Genomic DNA, 18,713 nt, shown 5'->3' on the forward strand with positions numbered 1-18,713 from the left:
CATGTCGATGGTACGTGCGTCGCTTGCTGATCACGACAGTTTGGACAATTTGACCGTGGCTTGGACGGCCTGAGCCGGCCAGCAAGATGGGGTGGCATGGGCGGCCTCTTTGGCGGCTTTGATCGCCGATTTGCCGCGCCACCCGACGCCTACGAAGACTACTTTAAAGCGTACCACATGTCCCGCTTTTCGTCGCGCGAACGAAAAGACGTGAGCTACGGTGGAAAAAGTACGTTCGCTAAAACTAACGCGAAGTTATCATGCCGCCCTCTGCTCTGGCTACGATCAGTACGTCGAAACATAAAAACGCTTACCAGCAGCCGACTTGGAGTTGGAGTCGCCATGGACATTTGTGCTGCGTGGCACAGGCAGATCGCACACGCATCGCACACACGCTGGTGTGATTGAATTCATTGCGGACGAAGGCAAAGTGTACTTGCCAAGCTGGGTACGTCGATGAACGCTAGCTAATGATGCAGATGATGCGTACCCTGGAACTACAGGATGGCGATCCGATTCACATTCAAGGAACGCGACTTCCGAAAGGTAAATTTGTGAAGCTGCAGCCACAGACGGTGGACTTTTTGGAAATCAGCGATCCGAAGGCGGTGTACGTATGAAAGCCCATGCCTAACCTCAAGCCTAGAGCAAGCCTTGCGTAATTATCCGACCCTAACGCGAGGTGACATCATTGAAATCAACTACAATTGCTTGACGTTTGAGATCCTCATTATGGAAGTTCAGCCAGATGCCGAAGGCATATCCATTATCGAGACGGATTTGGAAGTCGACTTTGCTCCGCCCGTAGGCTATGTGGAACCCACGCCTGCACCACGACAGGCCCCTGCAACGATGGCCTCCAAGCTGCATATTGACCAGAACAAGCATGATCTCATTCTTCCGGCTCGTGGATCGGCGGGTAGCACATCAGCGAGTGCGTCAGCGAACGCAGCCGGTGTCGTTTCGAGCACGACGCAGGGTGCGGCTGCGCCCTTCAAAGGGTTTGGTCAGACCTTGAGTGGGAAGAAGACCAAGGGGAAGAAGGAGAAACCCATCACGCCGCTGGATCCAAGCAGTCAGATTAGAAAAACGGATCGACCTGCCATCGTCACCAATGACACGCTACTCGAGGAGAAGCGCGTACCGGCCGCCTTGAATTTGCCTTTTGGGCAGCTATTTTTCGGCTATGATGTACAAAAACTGGATGTACCTGTATCACAAACACAGAAAAAGGATTCGGAAAAATCTGAACCTACAGCTTCCTCCCATGCGTTCCAAGGCACTGGACAAACACTCTGGGGTCGTCCAGCCCCCGACGTGATTGAGATCGATTCGGACTAGACGCGTGGCACATAGATAAATATATTTACAAATATGCACCGCGTGGAAGGAAAACGGTGGCTGGCGGGCGCGTCGCTGCTGACGTCGACGACGAAGCAGTTTAGAGACAGTCACCATGTCGGCCTCTGCTGCACCTGCGCAGCCTAATTCGACTTTCCGTGCATTCAAGAATGCAGATAAGCCAGACGAGGTGCGTCGTTCCAATCTTTCCGCTGCAAAGGCGGTGAGTGATGCGATCCGCACCTCACTGGGTCCCAAAGGTATGGACAAAATGATTCAGACATCTTCCGGCGAAGTCGTCATCACGAACGACGGCGCTACAATCCTGAAGCATATGGCTGTGGTCCATCCGGCGGCACGTATGCTTGTTGACCTGTCCCAGGCACAAGATGTCGAGGCTGGTGACGGTACAACCTCGGTCGTTGTGATTGCAGGTAGTCTCCTGGGCGCAGCAGAAAGGCTACTGGCCAAGGGTATTCACCCAACAGTGATTGCAGAGTCTTTCCAGCGTGCCTCCGTCAAGGCCGTGGAGTTTCTGAATGAGATCTCGACGCCGGTAGACTTGACGGATCGCGATAGCTTGTTGCGCGCAGCGACCACCTCGCTGAGCTCCAAGGTCGTGTCGCAGTACTCGTCGGTGCTGGCGCCGATTGCCGTGGACAGTGTGCTCCGCCTGGTGGACCCTGCGAAAGAGGACAACACTTCGGTGGATCTTCGTGACATCCGCATTGTGAAGAAGGTGGGTGGAACGATTGACGACACAGAGCTGGTCGATGGTTTGGTCCTCGAACAGAACGCTGTGACGTCAAGCGGTGGCCCTTCTCGTGTAGAGAAGGCAAAGATTGCAGTGTGTCAGTTCCAGCTGAGCAGCCCCAAGCCGGACATGGACAACCAGATTGTCGTGAATGACTACCGCCAGATGGACAAGATCTTGAAAGAAGAGCGTCAATACCTACTGAATATGTGCAAGAAGATCAAGAAGACAGGATGCAACGTCCTCTTGATGCAGAAGAGTATCCTGCGTGACGCCGTGAATGATCTAGCTCTGCACTTTTTGGCGAAACTCAAGATCATGGTCGTCAAGGACATTGAGCGCGACGAAATTGAGTTTATCTGCAAGGCCTTGGGTACCAGCCCGATTGCCGACATTGAGGCGTTTACAGAGGACAAGCTAGCAAGTGCAGAACTGATTGATGAGGTACAGCACAGCGGTGCGCGTGTGGTCAAGGTGTCCAAGATCAAAAACCCTGGCCGCACGGTAAGTGTATTGTGCACCGGCTCAAACTCGCTGGTCCTGGAAGAAAGTGAGCGTAGTTTGCATGATGCACTCTGTGTCGTGCGCTGCTTGGTCAAGAAGCGTGCGTTGATTGCTGGTGGTGGTGCGCCAGAAGTTCATATGTCCCGTATGCTGGCACAAAGTGCGCAAACGCTCCCGAGCTTGGAGGCCTACAGTTTCGAGGCGTATGCAGAGGCGCTGGAAGTCATCCCAACGACGCTGGCTGAGAATGCCGGTCTCAACCCTATTTCCATCGTTACAGAGCTGCGCAACCGTCATGCGCTAGGCGAGAAAACGGCGGGTATTAATGTTCGCAAGGTACGTCGTGTATATGAGAAAAGCATCTAACATATGTAGGGCACGATCACCAATATTTTGGAGGAAAATGTGCTTCAGCCCCTGCTTGTATCTACTAGCGCGCTGGAACTCGCCACAGAAACAGTCTCTTTGCTCCTGCGCATCGACGACTACCACTTGTCCCGCTAAATACAGCTGGGCTAAGCCCGTGCACATAGATGGATACGCAGATATAAGCAGGTGGTCTGCGAGGGATAATTGCATATATGCCCCTGATTAGAAAGAGGCTGTGTTTTTCAGCGGCATGTTGGTTAGTTAGACTTTCTGAACGCTCCATAACGATGCAGTCTTACCCAACACCAGGGTCCGGTGCCTATATGAGCGTGCCTCATCACCAGCAGCCAGTGCCACTATTGGATCCTCCGGAAAATGCACAGGGTACTTCGTCTAGTTACGCATATATGCACAATGCGCCTGAACAGCGCGTCTCGATGGCAGGCACGGACAAGTATAATGACGAACCTGTGGTAGACGAGTCGGCTATTTTCGATCAAGGTGACAGCACGCGGAATAGTGGATCGATGTATACGCGGTTAGGTTTGCCTCATCGTCGCGGTATTTGGCAGCCGGAAGACCTGCGTGCGTTTGAAAACCAATCCACGTTGATGAAGATTGTCCGTATTTTCTTGTTTATCATTGTGTTTGGCATTCTTTTGACGATCTGCATTCTTATTCTTTTGTTCATTTTTCTCCGTCCCCCGAACATTGGCCTCGATAACATCTCCCCACAACCTGAGAACTTGTCTATTAATGGCAACACATTCCAGTTCGATGCGAATATCTCAGTGGTGGTGTCCAACCCGAACTCGGTGTCTGCCGACATAAAAAACATTTCCGCACTGGCCTACGATGATAGCGTACGGACAACATCCATTGGATCTTGCAGCAAGGTGAACCAGAAGATTCTCGCAAATGACAACACAACTGTGGAACTCCCCTGCATGATTAATTACGACCTGTCGAAGGATCCTAACTTGAGCATCATTAAAAATGTGGCAAACCGTTGCTTCAATACGAATGAAGATCTAAAAATTGCCCTACAAGTTCATCTGGACGTGCAACTGTTTTCTTTCACCGTGCCTATTAATGTGAACCCCACGGTAAGCATGAAATGTCCTGTTAGCAAACAGCAAGTGGAAGATATTATCGGCAAGGATAACATTGGTAGCTTGGGTATCAATTTGGGGCAGCGGTCATTGGACGACAAGGCAGGAGCATCAATATCCCATGCACTTCGCCGGCTGATATCGTACCCCATGGATGCGGATATTGATGGAGCTAGAGATATTCTGTAAATCATAAAAAGTCTTTGACTGCATGGATAAGGGTCATATGTTGTATGCATGTAGATATGAATGGGGCCTTCCTATTTTTTGTACTAACCCTTGGCATTGAGCCACGATGAGCCAGGAATCGTATTCGGCTCTCTCCCATTTAGCGCTCAATGTTGTTCCTCCTTCAACAGAATGGCTAAACATGGGATATTGGGAGGATGCACACACATTTCCTGAAGCATGTCGGGCATTAGCGGTTCAACTTCATGAAGCTGCCCGAATCCCCGCACAAGCAAAAATTCTGGACGTAGGACATGGCTGTGGCGACTCACTCCTCCTGCTATTAGAACGTGAACCCTGTGTACTGCATGGAGTTACATCTATGCCTTTGCATGCTTATCGTGCACAGCAGCGTGTAGGAAATCGAGCCACCGTTTGGTGTGCAGATGCAGTGGAATGGTTAGCATCTTCGGCATCGTCCTCGACTACGTATGATGTCATTCTGGCTCTGGACTGTGCATACCATTTCACGGATCGTTCTACATTTTTTCGAAATGCCTATAAAAGACTCGCACCGGGAGGTACGTTAGCTCTAGTGGACTTGGTAGGCGCATGGCCCTACCCAAGCAACGATACGAAGGCTCTCTTTCAGCGGTCGAGCCTCCCTCCACCTTCACACGCCCCGAGCGTGTGGAGTACCCTGAAGCAAAGAGTGACTTGCTACCTCTCAGGCACAAATCCTACAGCATTTATATCGTTTGCTGACTACGAAGAGCTGCTGAGAAAAGAAAAGTTTCTATGTATTACGATGCAAGATATATCACACTCTGTATTCCCAGGTTTTGGCTCATTCTTACAAAATATTGGGGGGGAAGGAGAGAAAGCTTGGCGAGGTGGAGGTATGTGGCAGTGGAAGGCACTACGTGCGTTTGGTCACGTAGTGAATTCATGGGCCCAAGGGGGGGATAGTGGAATGGTACGTTGTGGATTGATCGTGGCTCGGAAACAAGATTAGCTCCAAATACAGATATTCTCTTTCTCTTTGGCATGAGCCGAGACCTTGTCCACATCTTCAATAGTCCCATCTACACATAGAGTTCGTGCTTGTGCGTCATCCGAAGCAGCGATCCATTCATATGCACCCACACGGAAGTACTCCACAACATAGCGACCGTCACCATGTAACTCAACGTGCCCATCCGGCTTGTATGTATAATTCAAATGAGCACCATGAGAGTACATGCCCTCAAAAATGAGGGTAGATAGGACATCCTGTGCATACTCTTTGCGCATGTTAGTCTCTTCATTGCCATTTTGGATTTCCGTAAACACCTTTGGACTACGCGGCGGACGAACGACAACGATATCAATAGTATTCCGTGGACGACGCAAAGATTCATCGCAGAAGAAGCCCGCAAAAGGTGCTGGGACAAAAGTGGGCTCTAAGCGGTCCACAACCATGGCATTCATATAGGCAAAGCTGCCAAATACCTGAAATTGGCCATTCGTGAGCGAGACATAGTCCTCGTCAAGGTTTGATGTAGGCAAAAATTTTCCTTCTTTCGCATTGTAGGACAGCACTTTGCCATCCTTAGGCGGGATCAAAGTTAAACACGCATTACACCAGCTAGTTATGTTTAGTTCAGCTGCCATTTTGAACCGTTCGATACCAGGATGAGACAATCGAAGAGCTTCAGAATCACGAAGAATAGCGGCATGCAATGAATGAGAAGAAACCACAGATGCAACATGATTATTAGGCTGGACGTGAATAAGTGTTAATGGTTTGCATTTCGTCGTATCTCCTTTGATAAAGGCATCAAACGAGCGGAAGCGCCATGCATGATCATCTTCTGCGTTTCCAGGACCAAAGACAGAGTGATACAAAGCATTTGCCGTTCCGGTCGGTACCAGAACAATTTGCACCTCATCAGGTATAAAGCCATTCTCCCGCACCATACCTTCAAGTAGCTCATGTACAGTTCCATCACCACCCAGTACAATCGCAACTATTGGCAAGGTGTCGTGCGTCAATGACCTGCCGATTTCCATAGCACCACAGGCAGCATTCGTTTCATGAAACTGAGGTTCAAGTAAAGAGGGGTTCTCTTTGTTCCACTCATTCAACCTGGGGTATATGTAGTCATTCAGAAGCCCGGCAGCCAGCTTTTGGCCAGCTGCCATGTTGCTGATTACATGGAGCGACATACGTAGGATCAAAAGCCCGTGCGTCGCACAGCCTGACCAGGACGTCGGAATGACAGGGCTTATGTAAGATAGGGCTAAGTTGCGACCCAGGCGAGTGGTCAGTGCCATATCGCATCGTCCATCATGACAGCGAAAGGAGCAATGAAGGAGCAGGAAAAGGACGCAGAAAAGCTGGATGTTAACGGCTTGAAAGACGCGTTGGAGGATGCTGATCCCCTATCGGAAACACATTCTGAAAAGGGCAAAACTAGCACAGATACATCGTCTGGTGAGAAGACAGGCTTGAAGGAACCCAGTGTCGCCCCGCACACGTCTATGCCCAAGGAGCAAGAAAAGGACAACGATTCAGAATCAGATCCACATATGGAGCAGCTAATTTCGATGTTCCCTGACTTGCACAAAGCAACAATATCTGATATTTTGCGTGCCAAGAAAGGCAATGTGGAAGCAGGTATGTATAAAGCTATCTCACAGTCAGCCATTCCTTTGCTCTTACAAATCTCGGACCCTGAATCTAACCCTACTCCTGCCACCCGTTATGATACTATACAGAGCTCTCCCTACTATGCCAATTACACTTCGCCTTCGTCATTATTGCAGAACCAGAATCAGGACCAGATGCGGCACGGCGATTGGGACCCAACACAATTGCATTACCACCCGCGCGTACGGCATCCTCGCCCCAGTACCCATGTGCAAATGCAAGAGCCCCAGTATCATACGACTAATCCTTGGCCAGGACCTGAAGAAGCTCGGCAATGGCAGGAGAACTTTAATCGATTTACGGAAGTGGGCTTGGCCAAGATGGGCTCTACATTCTCGTCGCTGCGTCAAAAGGCAGAGACAGCGCTTCGGAACCATGATATCCAGAACCGTATTTCGAAGTACCGTGGGCGTGGTGGTTTCAACGCGACGGCATTCTTCCGTCCTGATATGACATATCAGACCTCTTCGGGAGGCTGGGAACAGGGGACTGAGATGCACCGTCCGATGTACGACAATGACCCCCCACACGTTATTGACGAAGATATTGACAAGCTCGTTAATCCACGTACCCCAAGTGGGATTCCTTCGCAGAAGGAGCGCGAAAAGGACAGTGAACCTGTGCCCATTCTTCCCCCTCGACCTCCCGCCAAGACACCGAAACCTTCGTGGGGCCAAAGATACGCTGGAAAATCGGCTAGTACCACAGCAGAGACCAAAGATCAGGCTGTGAGTAAGGGCTCTTCCCCGAGTAAAGAAAAGAATGGCAAAGAAGAGGTCACGAAAGACAAAAACAAGAAGGATGAGAAAGCGGAAGCCACGCCGAACGAAAAACCGGACGTGGACAAGTCAACTCCTTCAAAAGAGAGCAATGAGAAAGAGGTTAAGAAAGAGGCACCTTCAACCAAGGACACAGAACCAGCAGCAGATGATGACGAGTATATCGACAATCCATTTGACGATGAAGATTAGACAGCGCCTACATAGCCACCATCAATGAACTATCACGTGGAGCCAGAAGGGAAGGCAGGCGACGTACATGTGGAGCAGATCTGAACAGCGCAGCAGCGCTTTCCCAGCACCGCGATCCCTTGATGCAGGCCTCTACGGAGGCAGAGCGTATGCCTCCTACTGCCATTGCGCTCGTTGTCCAAATTCAAGATCAGCTCCAGTCTCTAAAAGATTTGGTTAGGCGGGGGCATGTGGGTGAGGAGCTCCATGCATTGTCAGCGCCGTGCGCTTCCCATTTGGGCTTGTATCCTACAGAAATAAATGTGACACCATCGGACCAGTTTTCTCAAGAGACATATATTGATGCGCTAGAGACAATCAACAAGGCAGCATCGAGTCTCCGTCAGTCGCTAGAACGACCTGATGCACAGGTCATGGAGAGCCAGATGAAAGAGGTATCAGCGCAAGCTACAGAACTGGCGCGTGCGTCGAGAGATGTTCATACCATGACGATCTGTGCAGGCAATCTTCCAACCTCACTTCCATCTGCTTTGTGGGTCGGTGCTGTAGCGCAAGATCAGACGCCTCCCGAAAACTACGACGATGCCGTCCAAGTACTCGAAGCGCTTTGTCAGGCATTGACACCGGTGTGCACGGAGCTACGGTTAGAATGCTTCCATGAGCGAATAAATGCAGAGAGGCAAGATCCTATGGGAAAAACGTATACATTTACTAGCGGTGGAAGAATCATTGTGCTGGACTTTGAGTTTGGGCTGAAAAAGGATGAGAGTATGTCATGGAGGCCGACCGTGTCGTTGCAAGTTTCCTACGCGTCTGCGGATGGAGCGCGTATACCAGAGGACAAACGTCTAGCAGAGCTAATAGCATCATACTTACAGCAGCTTCTGTACTTGATCTTTGGACATGAGGCTGATCATGATGTATTACGACGCTGTGCTTCAGAATCCTCGATGACGACGTACGCCCAAGCAGGGCAGCTATGGCGCGCATTTCTACGGAGCCTGACGGCCCTAGCCAGTATTGACCGCCTGGAAGTGACAGGGTCCGATGGCCATGTCATTGACGCATTCCTGTTGCTAGAACAATTTGGCCAAACAGCTGAAGAGGTATGTACATTGGAAGCACAGACACTGTGCTCCAAGTATGGCCTTTCTTCTTCTAGCCCTCATCATCCGGAGGTACAACGATACCTACTGCAGGAGGGACTTGGCGTCGCACGGCATCACGATGCCCTTCCGTTCCTTACACTTTCATTTACCCCTAACCACCGTGCTATGATCCAAGTCGCACCATGTTCTGTTCCTCTGGCATCGCCGGCGGAAACGTCCTGGATACCCACATCAAAGATTGAGCTACCTATGTATGCCCGTCAGCCATTGTCAGCGTTTGGCCAGCGAAATGGTCTCACACGGCCATTGGCATACGTTGCAGAAGTGGAGCCACCTATCATGGTACCTCATCGCATTGCTAGGGATGTATATTGTGCTTGTGGCTTGGCCCAGCACCACTTGCCTTTGTCCTCCAAACCTTCCCCCAGCACATCCGGTTATCTCACTCACATTTTAGGCTCCTCCAGTCACTATTGTGCATCGATACAAGATGAGGAGGCACGAATAATTTCGTCCTTGCCCTTCCAAAGCTTGGTGCAGCTGTATCATGCGTTGAACATCCTGCGTGAGCAAGTCGTTTGGAATGATCTGTTAAGGCGCGCGGCCAAGTCCAACACTGAGGGCCCCACTGTGACACTGAAGCTAGAAGGAGCAGAAGAGCATGGCACGTCGCGCCTACGTCTCAATATGCCGACAGCACACAAGGGAGTGGTAGTAAATGCCATTCTCAGTCGCAAGACATCAGAGGCCCACCACAACAAGTGGAGCTTGGAAGCGCAGGCGATAAGCCTTGCTGGCCAACCTGCCCGCGTATGGGGCGCCCCCTCAGCACAGGCCAATGTGCCTGGACTGCAGGACGATGGACTGTCACTGACAGACCTGGTAGATACGCTATATGTCTGGGCTCGCTCGTAGTTGTTACTGTATACACCATGAGAGGTGATTCACGTGCCTTGCAATTGCAACATTGCTAATGGCTATTGAAATCAATAAAGATACTTAAGCGTCGAGCTTAGCCGGGAAGTTACCGCCCTCGCGCTGCTCGTCCCACTTCTCAATCTGTACATCGTAAGTCACTGTAAATCGACACGTACCCACTCGTTAGGGCAAAGAGAGTGGTAAGTCTGGAAGAACTGCTTGCAGGGCTCGAAGTCCTCGCCCTTGCTGTTCACACACCGGTAGTAGTCCACATAGCTAGATATTAGTTGCACAGAAGATGTCATACACACCTTTGCCAGCTGATAGAATAACATGAAAACGAAAGCATCGTTGAAAAAAGCCATGTGTTAGTACAGGACGACACAAAGCGGCAGGCAAACCGCAACATACCAGTGACGGGTCTGGTTCTGCGCAGAGTTAGAAAATATCATTTTTCATACACATACCTGGTTAGGGAATCGCGAGTCAAAGCCAGGAGTCTTCAGCGTAAGGTCCGTCATGGTAAGGGAAAGTAGGGTAAAGGTGCAAGCCAGACTTCAGCACCTACCACGGCCGGATCTGCCCGCGTGTCCACCCCGGTCGTTTTCGGCCGAAGAGATTTTCCTACGTGGGCAAGCTGCTACGCGCACGATGCCTGCATAGCATCGCAGTATGGACGCGCTCAAGGCGCAGATCGCGGCCCAGAAAAGGAAGGCTGCTGAGAGTGCAGGAAAAGAGGTCAAATATATGCGTAGAGGAGATGTAGAACGGCTCCTTTCAGAAAAAGAACAGCAGGTCAATACGAAGAAAAAGGTACGCTAATGCAGGCGTGCACTGACCATAGGTGCATGACCCCACACCAACCACCCCTCCTCAGACGGATAGTACCAAAAATGAAGAAGAAGGCAAAGATGAATCGGACTCTTCCAAAGAAACACTCCATCCTAGCCGTATGGAAGTCGTGGAACGATTGCGGCGGAAAGGCGAGCCGATCCGAATTTTTGGTGAATCGGACAAGGACTGCCGCCTTCGTCTTCGAGCGCTTGAGCTGCTTGAAGAGCATGATATGACGAGGAAAAGACTAAAGAAGGATGCGAAGTCGTTTGAACCTATGTCAGGGACTGAATCAGCCGAAAAGCCTTCGGATCACGACGGCAAATCTACCATGGAGGCGTCTGACAGCAGCAATGTTTCAACAAGAACACCAGCACGTTTACGCGAAGGCATTGGCATGAATAGTGTGATGGATCTGAAGCTCATATGGACAGATACGCCACGTGTATACCCCATTATCTATTACACCCTCAAGGGTTTGTTGGCCGACTGGGAAGAGGCTTTGTCCAAACGGCCAGACAATGTGCGAAACAGCGCGCAGGGGCAGCAGGTGACTGCTATGCAAGCTCAAACAGCTGAATATCTAAAACCATTATTTAAATCGTTGCGGAAACGGGCGTTAGAACCGGATATGCTTTTACGTATTGCGGAAATTGTTCATTACATGCAACTGCGGGAATACCGCAAAGCAAACGACTCATATCTTCAATTGTCCATTGGAAATGCTCCATGGCCTATCGGCATTACCATGGCAGGGTACGTGAGGAGGGAAAGCAGCTAACCTGAATCAGCATTCACGAGAGATCAGCCGACGAGAAATTGTATACGTCTCGAGTGGCACATGGTGCGTATACATGGATTGGCATTAACAAGCAGTTTTGAACGACGAAGTGAGTCGCAAATATATCCAAAGCTTAAAGCGCCTTATGACCTTTGCACAGTCACATGTACGTCGTTAACGAGCCTGACAATGTAACTAACCGCACAGTATCCACCCGATGACCTGAGCAAATTAATGGGCTGATGCCTCTAACAAACAAAGGATGGTTTCATTGACATGATGTAGTTTTACATAACTGCACAGCACTTGGTAGCCGCGATTTCCGCCTGCTCGACCTTGGTATGATGCGGAGGCCCCAATAAGGGCTCGTCATGCTCTTGGCAGTACTGAATTAGGTGTTGGCTGGCTTCAGATGAAGAAAGGACATTGCGGCTCAAATCCTCGCGCATCCTGTCGTTCTCGTGCTGAAGTCGTGACAGCTTCTTCTCTAACAACCCAACATGGTCAGCTGACTCCATGGCGTCGTCCATGGTAAAGCGTACAGTGCCTCGACCCTGTGCACGTTGCCTGTACGCACGTGACAATTCGCTTGTCGGGACCGTGCAAGGAACGAACGTGGACTTTCGCGTGTACGGTAAGCAACGTTTCTGCTGCCAGCCCTCGCGAAGTGGACACCGCCAGACTTTTAGAGCCAAGAGGGAGGGATCCAAAGGCGCTGTGGATCTTTTCGATATACGGATGGCTGGTGGTAAACTTTGAGAGTGAATTTTTTAAAAGCGTGAAAGTGTTTTGCTCATCATGAGAGCAAGCCCAAGCGTCCAACAGCCGAAACAAACAAACCCATCTCAGCCAGGGGCTGAAGGTACGGGGATTCAGAAATGGTCTCCCTCTGCCGTTATGCTTCAGTTCTCAAGTGAGGGATCTGGGTCTTATAATTCTAGCGAGCGATCATCATCTGGTGGTTTTCGGACTTCAGACTATACGAGCAGTGATGGGCACATGTCCTCACCCCAGTCTATGACAACCAAGCCATCACCAAATCAACAACGCCAATTGCCAGGCCATTTCTTCGATGCCGATCCGGAGGATTTGTTTAATCTTGTTGGTATGTGGTAATGCATTGGAAAGCTGACTTGATAAGGAGATATGCTCTCACAACTTATGGCGCACAATGATACCATACCTCTCCATCCCTCTGACTTGACGCGATTTCACTCTCGGGCAGCACCAGGAATAAGTATTGGTGCATATTTGCGCCGCATGGTCAAATACACGACGCTGGACAAGCCTTGTATGTTGATCGTGTTAATATACATCGACCGCGTGTGCGAACGTATGAGTGGATTCACTATTTGCAGTCTTACGGTACACCGGTTCGTTTGTGCAGCCATTGTTTGTGCAACTAAGGCTTTGTGCGATTCTTTCAGCACCAACAGTATGTGACGTCTATAAAGAGGAGGACTAACCCAACAGCACATTACGCAAGAGTAGGGGGAATTTCACTGGTAGAAATGAACCTACTGGAAAAAGAGTTCCTCAATGTTATTGATTGGCGTTTGATGGTATGTCCTGACGTGTTGTCATTCTAACATGGCCTGTAGGTCACTGCACCTGTGATGCAACATTATTACACTTCATTGGTCCATATGCATCCAAACTACACACTAGCACCGGCCACAGGACCACTTCCAACGGCGTTCCCTGCAGTATCCGGTACATCCAGGAACTTGTAGGGATAGTGTATCGTAAAGCCTGTATAGTAGATATTTAATTTATGCTTCCAATTAGTGTATTCGTTTGACCTAGCAACTTGTTGATCCTCCATGCCGGAGTACGCCCAAGTGAGGCATGTGCTGCAGCAAAATTATATGGCGTGTGGAGAAAATCAGCCCAATGGCCGCTCAAGTCCATCCACCTGTCCTCCATCCCCTATATTGTTTTGAGAGAAAAACCAGCACTGAGCCATTGGGCAAATCTCCGGCGGCTTTACATCCAAGTACGACAGCATTGTCCACGAAGGCAGTCACTAGACCTATCCGCATCGGTTCAATGGAACGCAATGTACCTAAGCCAATAAATGTCTCACTCAACTTCCAGTGCAAACCTATATTACTGGAAGAACAGAATATAAATGAGTGGGGTATACCAGGGAATGAAGAGAGCCTCTCAGAGGCGGTCAATAAACTTCATGGTGAAGGTGACAATATGATATCAAATAAGCGCCAAGGTTCTCAATCTGAAAGTTGGCGTAGCTTCCTGTCTGTGCAATCTCCGACTTTGAACGAAGGGGGAGCAAAAGAAATCTTTCTAGGCTCTCCTTTGGCATTTGCTGGTGACTCTGCGATTTCAAATGAAGATGAGGAAGTAGACCTTCTTAAAATTGGAAGCCGAGCAGACTTCATTATACGACGACCATCCTCTTCCGCTTTGGAAAGATCAACCAGTGCTTTGAAAATATTGGCCACAGAAGAAGACCTCTCAGAATCACCAAGTCGCGCAAGGTTAACGCCTATCACAACGAGTTCGTCATTCAAAGTCGCTCAGTCGGGAGAGGTGGAAGAGACGCTTGTCAGTCCATTGAGTACAGATCAAGAGAACGAGCGCGCCAATTGGCCTACCAGCAGAAGACGAAACACGATGGACTCTACGGAAGAGAGGCGACCACATCGTGCCTTGTTTCTCTCACCACAGGCGCCAGGAAGAAATACTACCCGTTCTAAGAGTGATATCATTCATGCGGATGTCCAAATAAGTGCAGACTATCGGCAGAAAAAGGCGGATAGTATGCCATCTTGCATGTCACATGACAAGCCATGGAGTGACAACGCGGTGACTTCTCTGGGAGAGTATTTGGACGATCTTTCTATTGATGCATCGCAAGGGACTGATCACGCTAATGACCAGGATAGAGTTATATCTACGCCGGATAAACGGATTACAGTTTCTACATCGGCAACAGATCATCAAGTGATAATCCATATGCCAGGATTTGACAGTGATGCTATCACATTGACATTAAAGGGTACAGGACGGCGTACTCTTCATGTCCTGGCTAACCGCTGGGACTCTGATAAAACAGAACGGTTTGAGAGGCGAATTACGTTTGGCATAGATGCGGACTTATCGTTGATACGCGCTCGATTCGAAGACGATCATCTGTATGTCAATGTGCCGCGAAAACCGCTATCGCCTCGTGTCCAAGACAATATAATCACTAAATGCCAACCCACCAGTGCACCTCTACCACTATCAACAATCGAAGAAGCATCTCAAGATCTTCCCCTGCACGGGAAAGATTCACAGTTCTAAAGGGATCAATAGGCAGCCCTGTATATTTTTATCGCTGTCCATTGAGATTATCATAATAAATAAACGTAGAAGTCAATGAAGTTCTGCTTACTATGTCAATATGTATCTTCTATGCTTCAAGGTTCACTTAAGACATTACTACAATACCCTCAGAATCCAATTATATTATTGTTCATAGGAATTCGGCTAGGATTTAATATAAATACGTGCTATTTAAGCGCTGTGACCGTAAGCAATCACGCGCTCGTGGTCAGGGTGGTAGGCCTTCTCACCAGCGGGCTGCTCGGGGTAACCGAACACCATCTCAGACTGGATGAGGTAAGAAGCCGGCAGGTTGTACTGCTTCTTGAGGGTCTCGCCGGTGAGACCGCCGTAGTGCTGCAGGTTAACACCGTAGCCGACAGCCTCAAGACCCGACCAGACGTAAATCTGGCCCATACCGGAAGCGTGCTGCGACCACACGGGGAAGCCAGCGGCGTATTGAGGGAAGGCCTCCTGCTGACCCTTGATCAGCTTCTCGTCCTCGAAGAAGAGGATGGTACCGTAGCCAGCCTTGAAGCCAGCGAGCTTGTCCTTCGAGGCAGCAACAGCCTCCTCACCAGCGACAGCACGGAGAGCAGCCGGGACAGTCTCACCCCAGTACTTGTCGTGCTCAGCGCCAAGGAGAACAACCAGACGGCTGCTCATGACGTTGAAAGCCGACGGGGCCTCCTTGACAAGGCTTTGAACGTACTTGATGAGCTCAGCATCGGGCAGTACAGCCTTCTTCGATAGAGCGTAAACCGTGCGACGGTTCTGGATAACCTGGAGGAACTGCTTCGACGCGGTAGTGCTAGCCATTGTTGTTGTTTGTCAAAATACAGCACGTTGCGCCTTTTAACCTAAATGTGGCTCGGATATAACTCCCGTCGTAAAATCCGGGCGGGAACTAGAAATTCAGTGACGTGGTCGCCCGAACGCATGCGAACAGACCTACATGCATAGAAACTCGCAAGCGATCGATCAGAAATTGAATCAAACAAAATTGATTGGACGCCTATTACATTTAGTACCTAGAAAGGGCATAGGGTGAATTTAATATCAATCACGCAACTTGTATTCTGCGAACCGCGCCCGGACCAATATGCCACGTAGACCACCCAACGAAGCGAGTGAGCGCCCCATCGAGGTGTATTTATAGAAAAAATAGATACCATGGAGCACAACACCAGGATAGCAGTGAAATAACGGGAGAGCTAACGTGTGAAGACAGAATATAGGACGTAGTATGCAAATTCACTGCAGAACATGATAAATATGTTGTCACAAAAAAAAAACGTTCGAAAAGTATAAGGATTAAAAAAGCTATAATGTGAATTTACTTGGCCACGATGACACGCTCGTCGTCAGGCAGGTAGGGCTTGTCACCAGCCGGCTGCTCGGGGTAACCGAACACCATCTCGGCGTGGAGAAGGTACGACTCAGGAAGGTTGTACACCTTCTTGAGAGTGTCAGCAGTGAGGTTGCCGTAGTGCTGGAGGTTAGCACCGTAACCCTCAGCCTCAAGCAGGTTCCAGGTGTACACCTGGGCCATACCAGTGTGGTGGTTCGACCACACCGGGAAACCAGCAGCGTACTGCGGGAAGGCCTCCTGCTGGCCCTTGATCAGGTTCTGGTCCTCGAAGAAGAGGATGGTACCAGTGCCAGCCTTGAAGCCAGCGAGCTTGTCCTTCGAGGCAGCAACAGCCTTCTCACCAGCGGCAGCACGGAGAGCAGCCGGGACGATCTCGCCCCAGTAGTTGTCGTGCTGGTTACCGAACAGAACCACAATGCGGCTGCTCTGCACGTTGAAGGCCGAAGGGGCCTCACGCACAGCCTGCTGGATGAGCTGCACAATCTGGGCGTCAGGAAGAATGGTCTTCTTCGACAGAGCGTAGATAGTGCGGCGGTTCTTAACGACCTGGAGGAAGCTCTTAGCAAGTTCAGACGAAGCCATGATTATGTACGTGGGAATCACTTCAAAAGTTTCAACTTCCTCTATTTATATTTCTTGACCGGACTTAAACACGGGGAGCTTATGTGCTTATGTCCGCAAACCTCCACGCAGGGCACACTGGCGTTAAGCATCGAAGACCCCGCGTACTTAGGGGCTCTTTCGCCCGAGTGGAGGAGGTGCAAAATCACTTTTAGACACGCATAGCTTCTCCAAGTCCTTGCAAACCTCAGTCATGGAGGGACGGTCCCGAGGGTTATGAGCCCACATTTTATCCAATAAGTCCACAATATCGTCCCCGAAACGACGGCGAATACTTCCAACAAACGGGCTATAGAGTCAGTAAAAAGTGGAAAGATACACATACCGTTGTCGGCGCTCCCTTACATGCTGGTAGATTTGGTGCTCATTCATACCTTGAAAAGGATACCGTTTTTCCGGTTGATGCCACTGAAGTGCCTCCCAGAATGTCATTGCTGCACTCCATACGTCGACTTTTTCATTGTAATTCGGCTTAGGAACCCATAATTCCACGGCCTGCCAATTTACAGTACCCACGAGGGAGCGTACCATAGCACGAGCTGAGCGCTTTACACGTGCAAACCCAAAGTCACTGATCTTAGCGACACCTTGCGCAGTGATCAAAACATTGGTAGATTTACAGTCACGGTGGATGACCATGGGTGTGCGTGTGTGTAAGTACTCCAAGCCACGAGCAATTTGAAGCAGTATGCGGAAGATGTGCACGTCAGGAGGAGGGGGTGTTTGACGGATATAATCGAATAGATCACCATGTTCACACAGCTCACTTACAATCATGCATGGAGTGTTAATAGGCTGGCTAGGGACACTCACGCCAATAAAACTAACGATATTTTCATGCCGCAAGTCCCGAAGGAATGTCAGTTCTTTGATATCCATATCGGACAACTCATTGCGTAGATCTGATATGGCAACATCCATGACTCGTGTACGGGACACATGATAGCGCCCTTTGTACACATCCTTGAACGCACCACTTCCGATTTTTTCCAGCTTCTCCAACTTATCTGGCGAGATTTCATGATCAAGGAGATCAAGTCGCTCCAAATCTAGACCTTGCAACTCTTTGCTTTCCTGGGCGGTCGTAAGGGACTGGGGGGGTTGGGCCGCAGCATGAACAGAGATATTGTCAGGCTGTGGTACACCTGCCAGAATGTCAGTCAATACAAGTTTAGTTGCATCGGGAGGGACAGGAAGACCTCGTTCATTGCATAGACGCACTAGTGATGCTCGTCGCCGTCGCAAAAGTGTTCGGTGCGACATGACAGGCCTACTTTCTGGTGCATCCGGTGCCAGACCCGCGGCATGCGCTGCTGCAAATCCTTGATCATTGGGTATAGGTGGCATGAGCTCCTGGTTGTCCGACGCAATGGACGACAGGGAAGAGGGCGACGAGTGTGTTCGCGCGGAGAGTGTCAAAGGATGAGCTTCATCCTCACTAGACAAAGGACTGCTTGGTACAGAAGATAGTTCTGAATCAGATTCATCCGCCCATGCCATGTCGTTTGAAACAGGCTGAGGTGTAATGCAGGCGCGCTGAAAGTAACGTTCGAGCCCCGTCTGTACGACTTTTTTCCGCTTAGGGCTGAGGACATGTTTGCGTGCGCGCGTAACAATAGGACTTCGATCGAGTCGCTTGAGGCGGTGAGAGCCTGGTGAGCGTAAGAATACAGGGTTGGGGGGTCTTGCTGTAAAAGTAGTTGGACGTCGATGATGTACAAACGGTGATGCATTGGGGAGGAATGGAAGTGTGCGTTGGATAAGAGGGCTCATAGGAAGAGTGGATCCAAGCGCAGTGTGCCTCGCAGGATGTTCAGGCTGGACCCATAGGTCCTTA

At 49.9% G+C, this 18,713-nt stretch overlaps 11 protein-coding genes across 11 annotated transcripts; 7 read left to right on the forward strand and 4 right to left on the reverse strand.

The window, feature by feature from the left end:
- Position 1: 1 nt before the first annotated feature.
- Positions 2–1,341, forward strand: Malapachy_1713 (hypothetical protein; the record flags this gene model as incomplete). Its single annotated transcript, XM_018136213.1, has 6 exons — positions 2–10; positions 40–229; positions 256–288; positions 321–448; positions 480–610; positions 642–1,341. 6 exons carry the CDS (start codon positions 2–4, stop codon positions 1,339–1,341), a joined length of 1,191 nt encoding a protein of 396 aa, XP_017991374.1.
- A 115-nt stretch (positions 1,342–1,456) lies between these two features.
- Positions 1,457–3,103, forward strand: Malapachy_1709 (t-complex protein 1 subunit delta; the record flags this gene model as incomplete). The annotated part of the gene is made up of 2 exons (XM_018136209.1): positions 1,457–2,935; positions 2,975–3,103. The coding sequence occupies 2 exons, from the start codon at positions 1,457–1,459 to the stop codon at positions 3,101–3,103; spliced, it is 1,608 nt and encodes a 535-aa protein (XP_017991369.1).
- Positions 3,104–3,255: 152 nt separating this feature from the next.
- On the forward strand, positions 3,256–4,269 carry Malapachy_1731 (hypothetical protein; the record flags this gene model as incomplete). The annotated part of the gene is made up of 1 exon (XM_018136229.1): positions 3,256–4,269. One exon carries the CDS (start codon positions 3,256–3,258, stop codon positions 4,267–4,269), a length of 1,014 nt encoding a protein of 337 aa, XP_017991463.1.
- A 990-nt stretch (positions 4,270–5,259) lies between these two features.
- On the reverse strand, positions 5,260–5,901 carry Malapachy_1745 (structural maintenance of chromosome protein 3; the record flags this gene model as incomplete). The annotated part of the gene is made up of 1 exon (XM_018136243.1): positions 5,260–5,901. One exon carries the CDS (start codon positions 5,899–5,901, stop codon positions 5,260–5,262), a length of 642 nt encoding a protein of 213 aa, XP_017991303.1.
- A 678-nt stretch (positions 5,902–6,579) lies between these two features.
- On the forward strand, positions 6,580–7,911 carry Malapachy_1726 (hypothetical protein; the record flags this gene model as incomplete). The annotated part of the gene is made up of 2 exons (XM_018136225.1): positions 6,580–6,907; positions 6,935–7,911. The coding sequence occupies 2 exons, from the start codon at positions 6,580–6,582 to the stop codon at positions 7,909–7,911; spliced, it is 1,305 nt and encodes a 434-aa protein (XP_017991321.1).
- Positions 7,912–8,033: 122 nt separating this feature from the next.
- Positions 8,034–9,935, forward strand: Malapachy_1723 (hypothetical protein; the record flags this gene model as incomplete). The annotated part of the gene is made up of 1 exon (XM_018136222.1): positions 8,034–9,935. One exon carries the CDS (start codon positions 8,034–8,036, stop codon positions 9,933–9,935), a length of 1,902 nt encoding a protein of 633 aa, XP_017991454.1.
- An 84-nt stretch (positions 9,936–10,019) lies between these two features.
- Malapachy_1719 (cytochrome c oxidase subunit vib) lies at positions 10,020–10,459 on the reverse strand (the record flags this gene model as incomplete). Its single annotated transcript, XM_018136218.1, has 4 exons — positions 10,020–10,079; positions 10,115–10,214; positions 10,350–10,366; positions 10,406–10,459. 4 exons carry the CDS (start codon positions 10,457–10,459, stop codon positions 10,020–10,022), a joined length of 231 nt encoding a protein of 76 aa, XP_017991381.1.
- Positions 10,460–10,890: 431 nt separating this feature from the next.
- On the forward strand, positions 10,891–11,796 carry Malapachy_1708 (pre-mrna splicing factor; the record flags this gene model as incomplete). Its single annotated transcript, XM_018136208.1, has 3 exons — positions 10,891–11,528; positions 11,686–11,719; positions 11,761–11,796. The coding sequence occupies 3 exons, from the start codon at positions 10,891–10,893 to the stop codon at positions 11,794–11,796; spliced, it is 708 nt and encodes a 235-aa protein (XP_017991370.1).
- Positions 11,797–13,064: 1,268 nt separating this feature from the next.
- Positions 13,065–13,286, forward strand: Malapachy_1720 (pho80-cyclin; the record flags this gene model as incomplete). Its single annotated transcript, XM_018136219.1, has 2 exons — positions 13,065–13,115; positions 13,155–13,286. The coding sequence occupies 2 exons, from the start codon at positions 13,065–13,067 to the stop codon at positions 13,284–13,286; spliced, it is 183 nt and encodes a 60-aa protein (XP_017991457.1).
- Positions 13,287–15,075: 1,789 nt separating this feature from the next.
- Malapachy_1776 (nitroreductase family protein) lies at positions 15,076–15,702 on the reverse strand (the record flags this gene model as incomplete). The annotated part of the gene is made up of 1 exon (XM_018136274.1): positions 15,076–15,702. One exon carries the CDS (start codon positions 15,700–15,702, stop codon positions 15,076–15,078), a length of 627 nt encoding a protein of 208 aa, XP_017991336.1.
- Positions 15,703–16,219: 517 nt separating this feature from the next.
- On the reverse strand, positions 16,220–18,376 carry Malapachy_1774 (tkl tkl-ccin protein kinase; the record flags this gene model as incomplete). The annotated part of the gene is made up of 3 exons (XM_018136272.1): positions 16,220–16,801; positions 17,036–17,165; positions 17,202–18,376. The coding sequence occupies 3 exons, from the start codon at positions 18,374–18,376 to the stop codon at positions 16,220–16,222; spliced, it is 1,887 nt and encodes a 628-aa protein (XP_017991271.1).
- Between the last annotated feature and the right edge of the window lie 337 nt (positions 18,377–18,713).

The sequence above is a fragment of the Malassezia pachydermatis genome (assembly GCF_001278385.1).
Source record: "Malassezia pachydermatis strain CBS 1879 chromosome Unknown scaffold5, whole genome shotgun sequence".
NCBI lineage: Eukaryota > Fungi > Basidiomycota > Malasseziomycetes > Malasseziales > Malasseziaceae > Malassezia > Malassezia pachydermatis.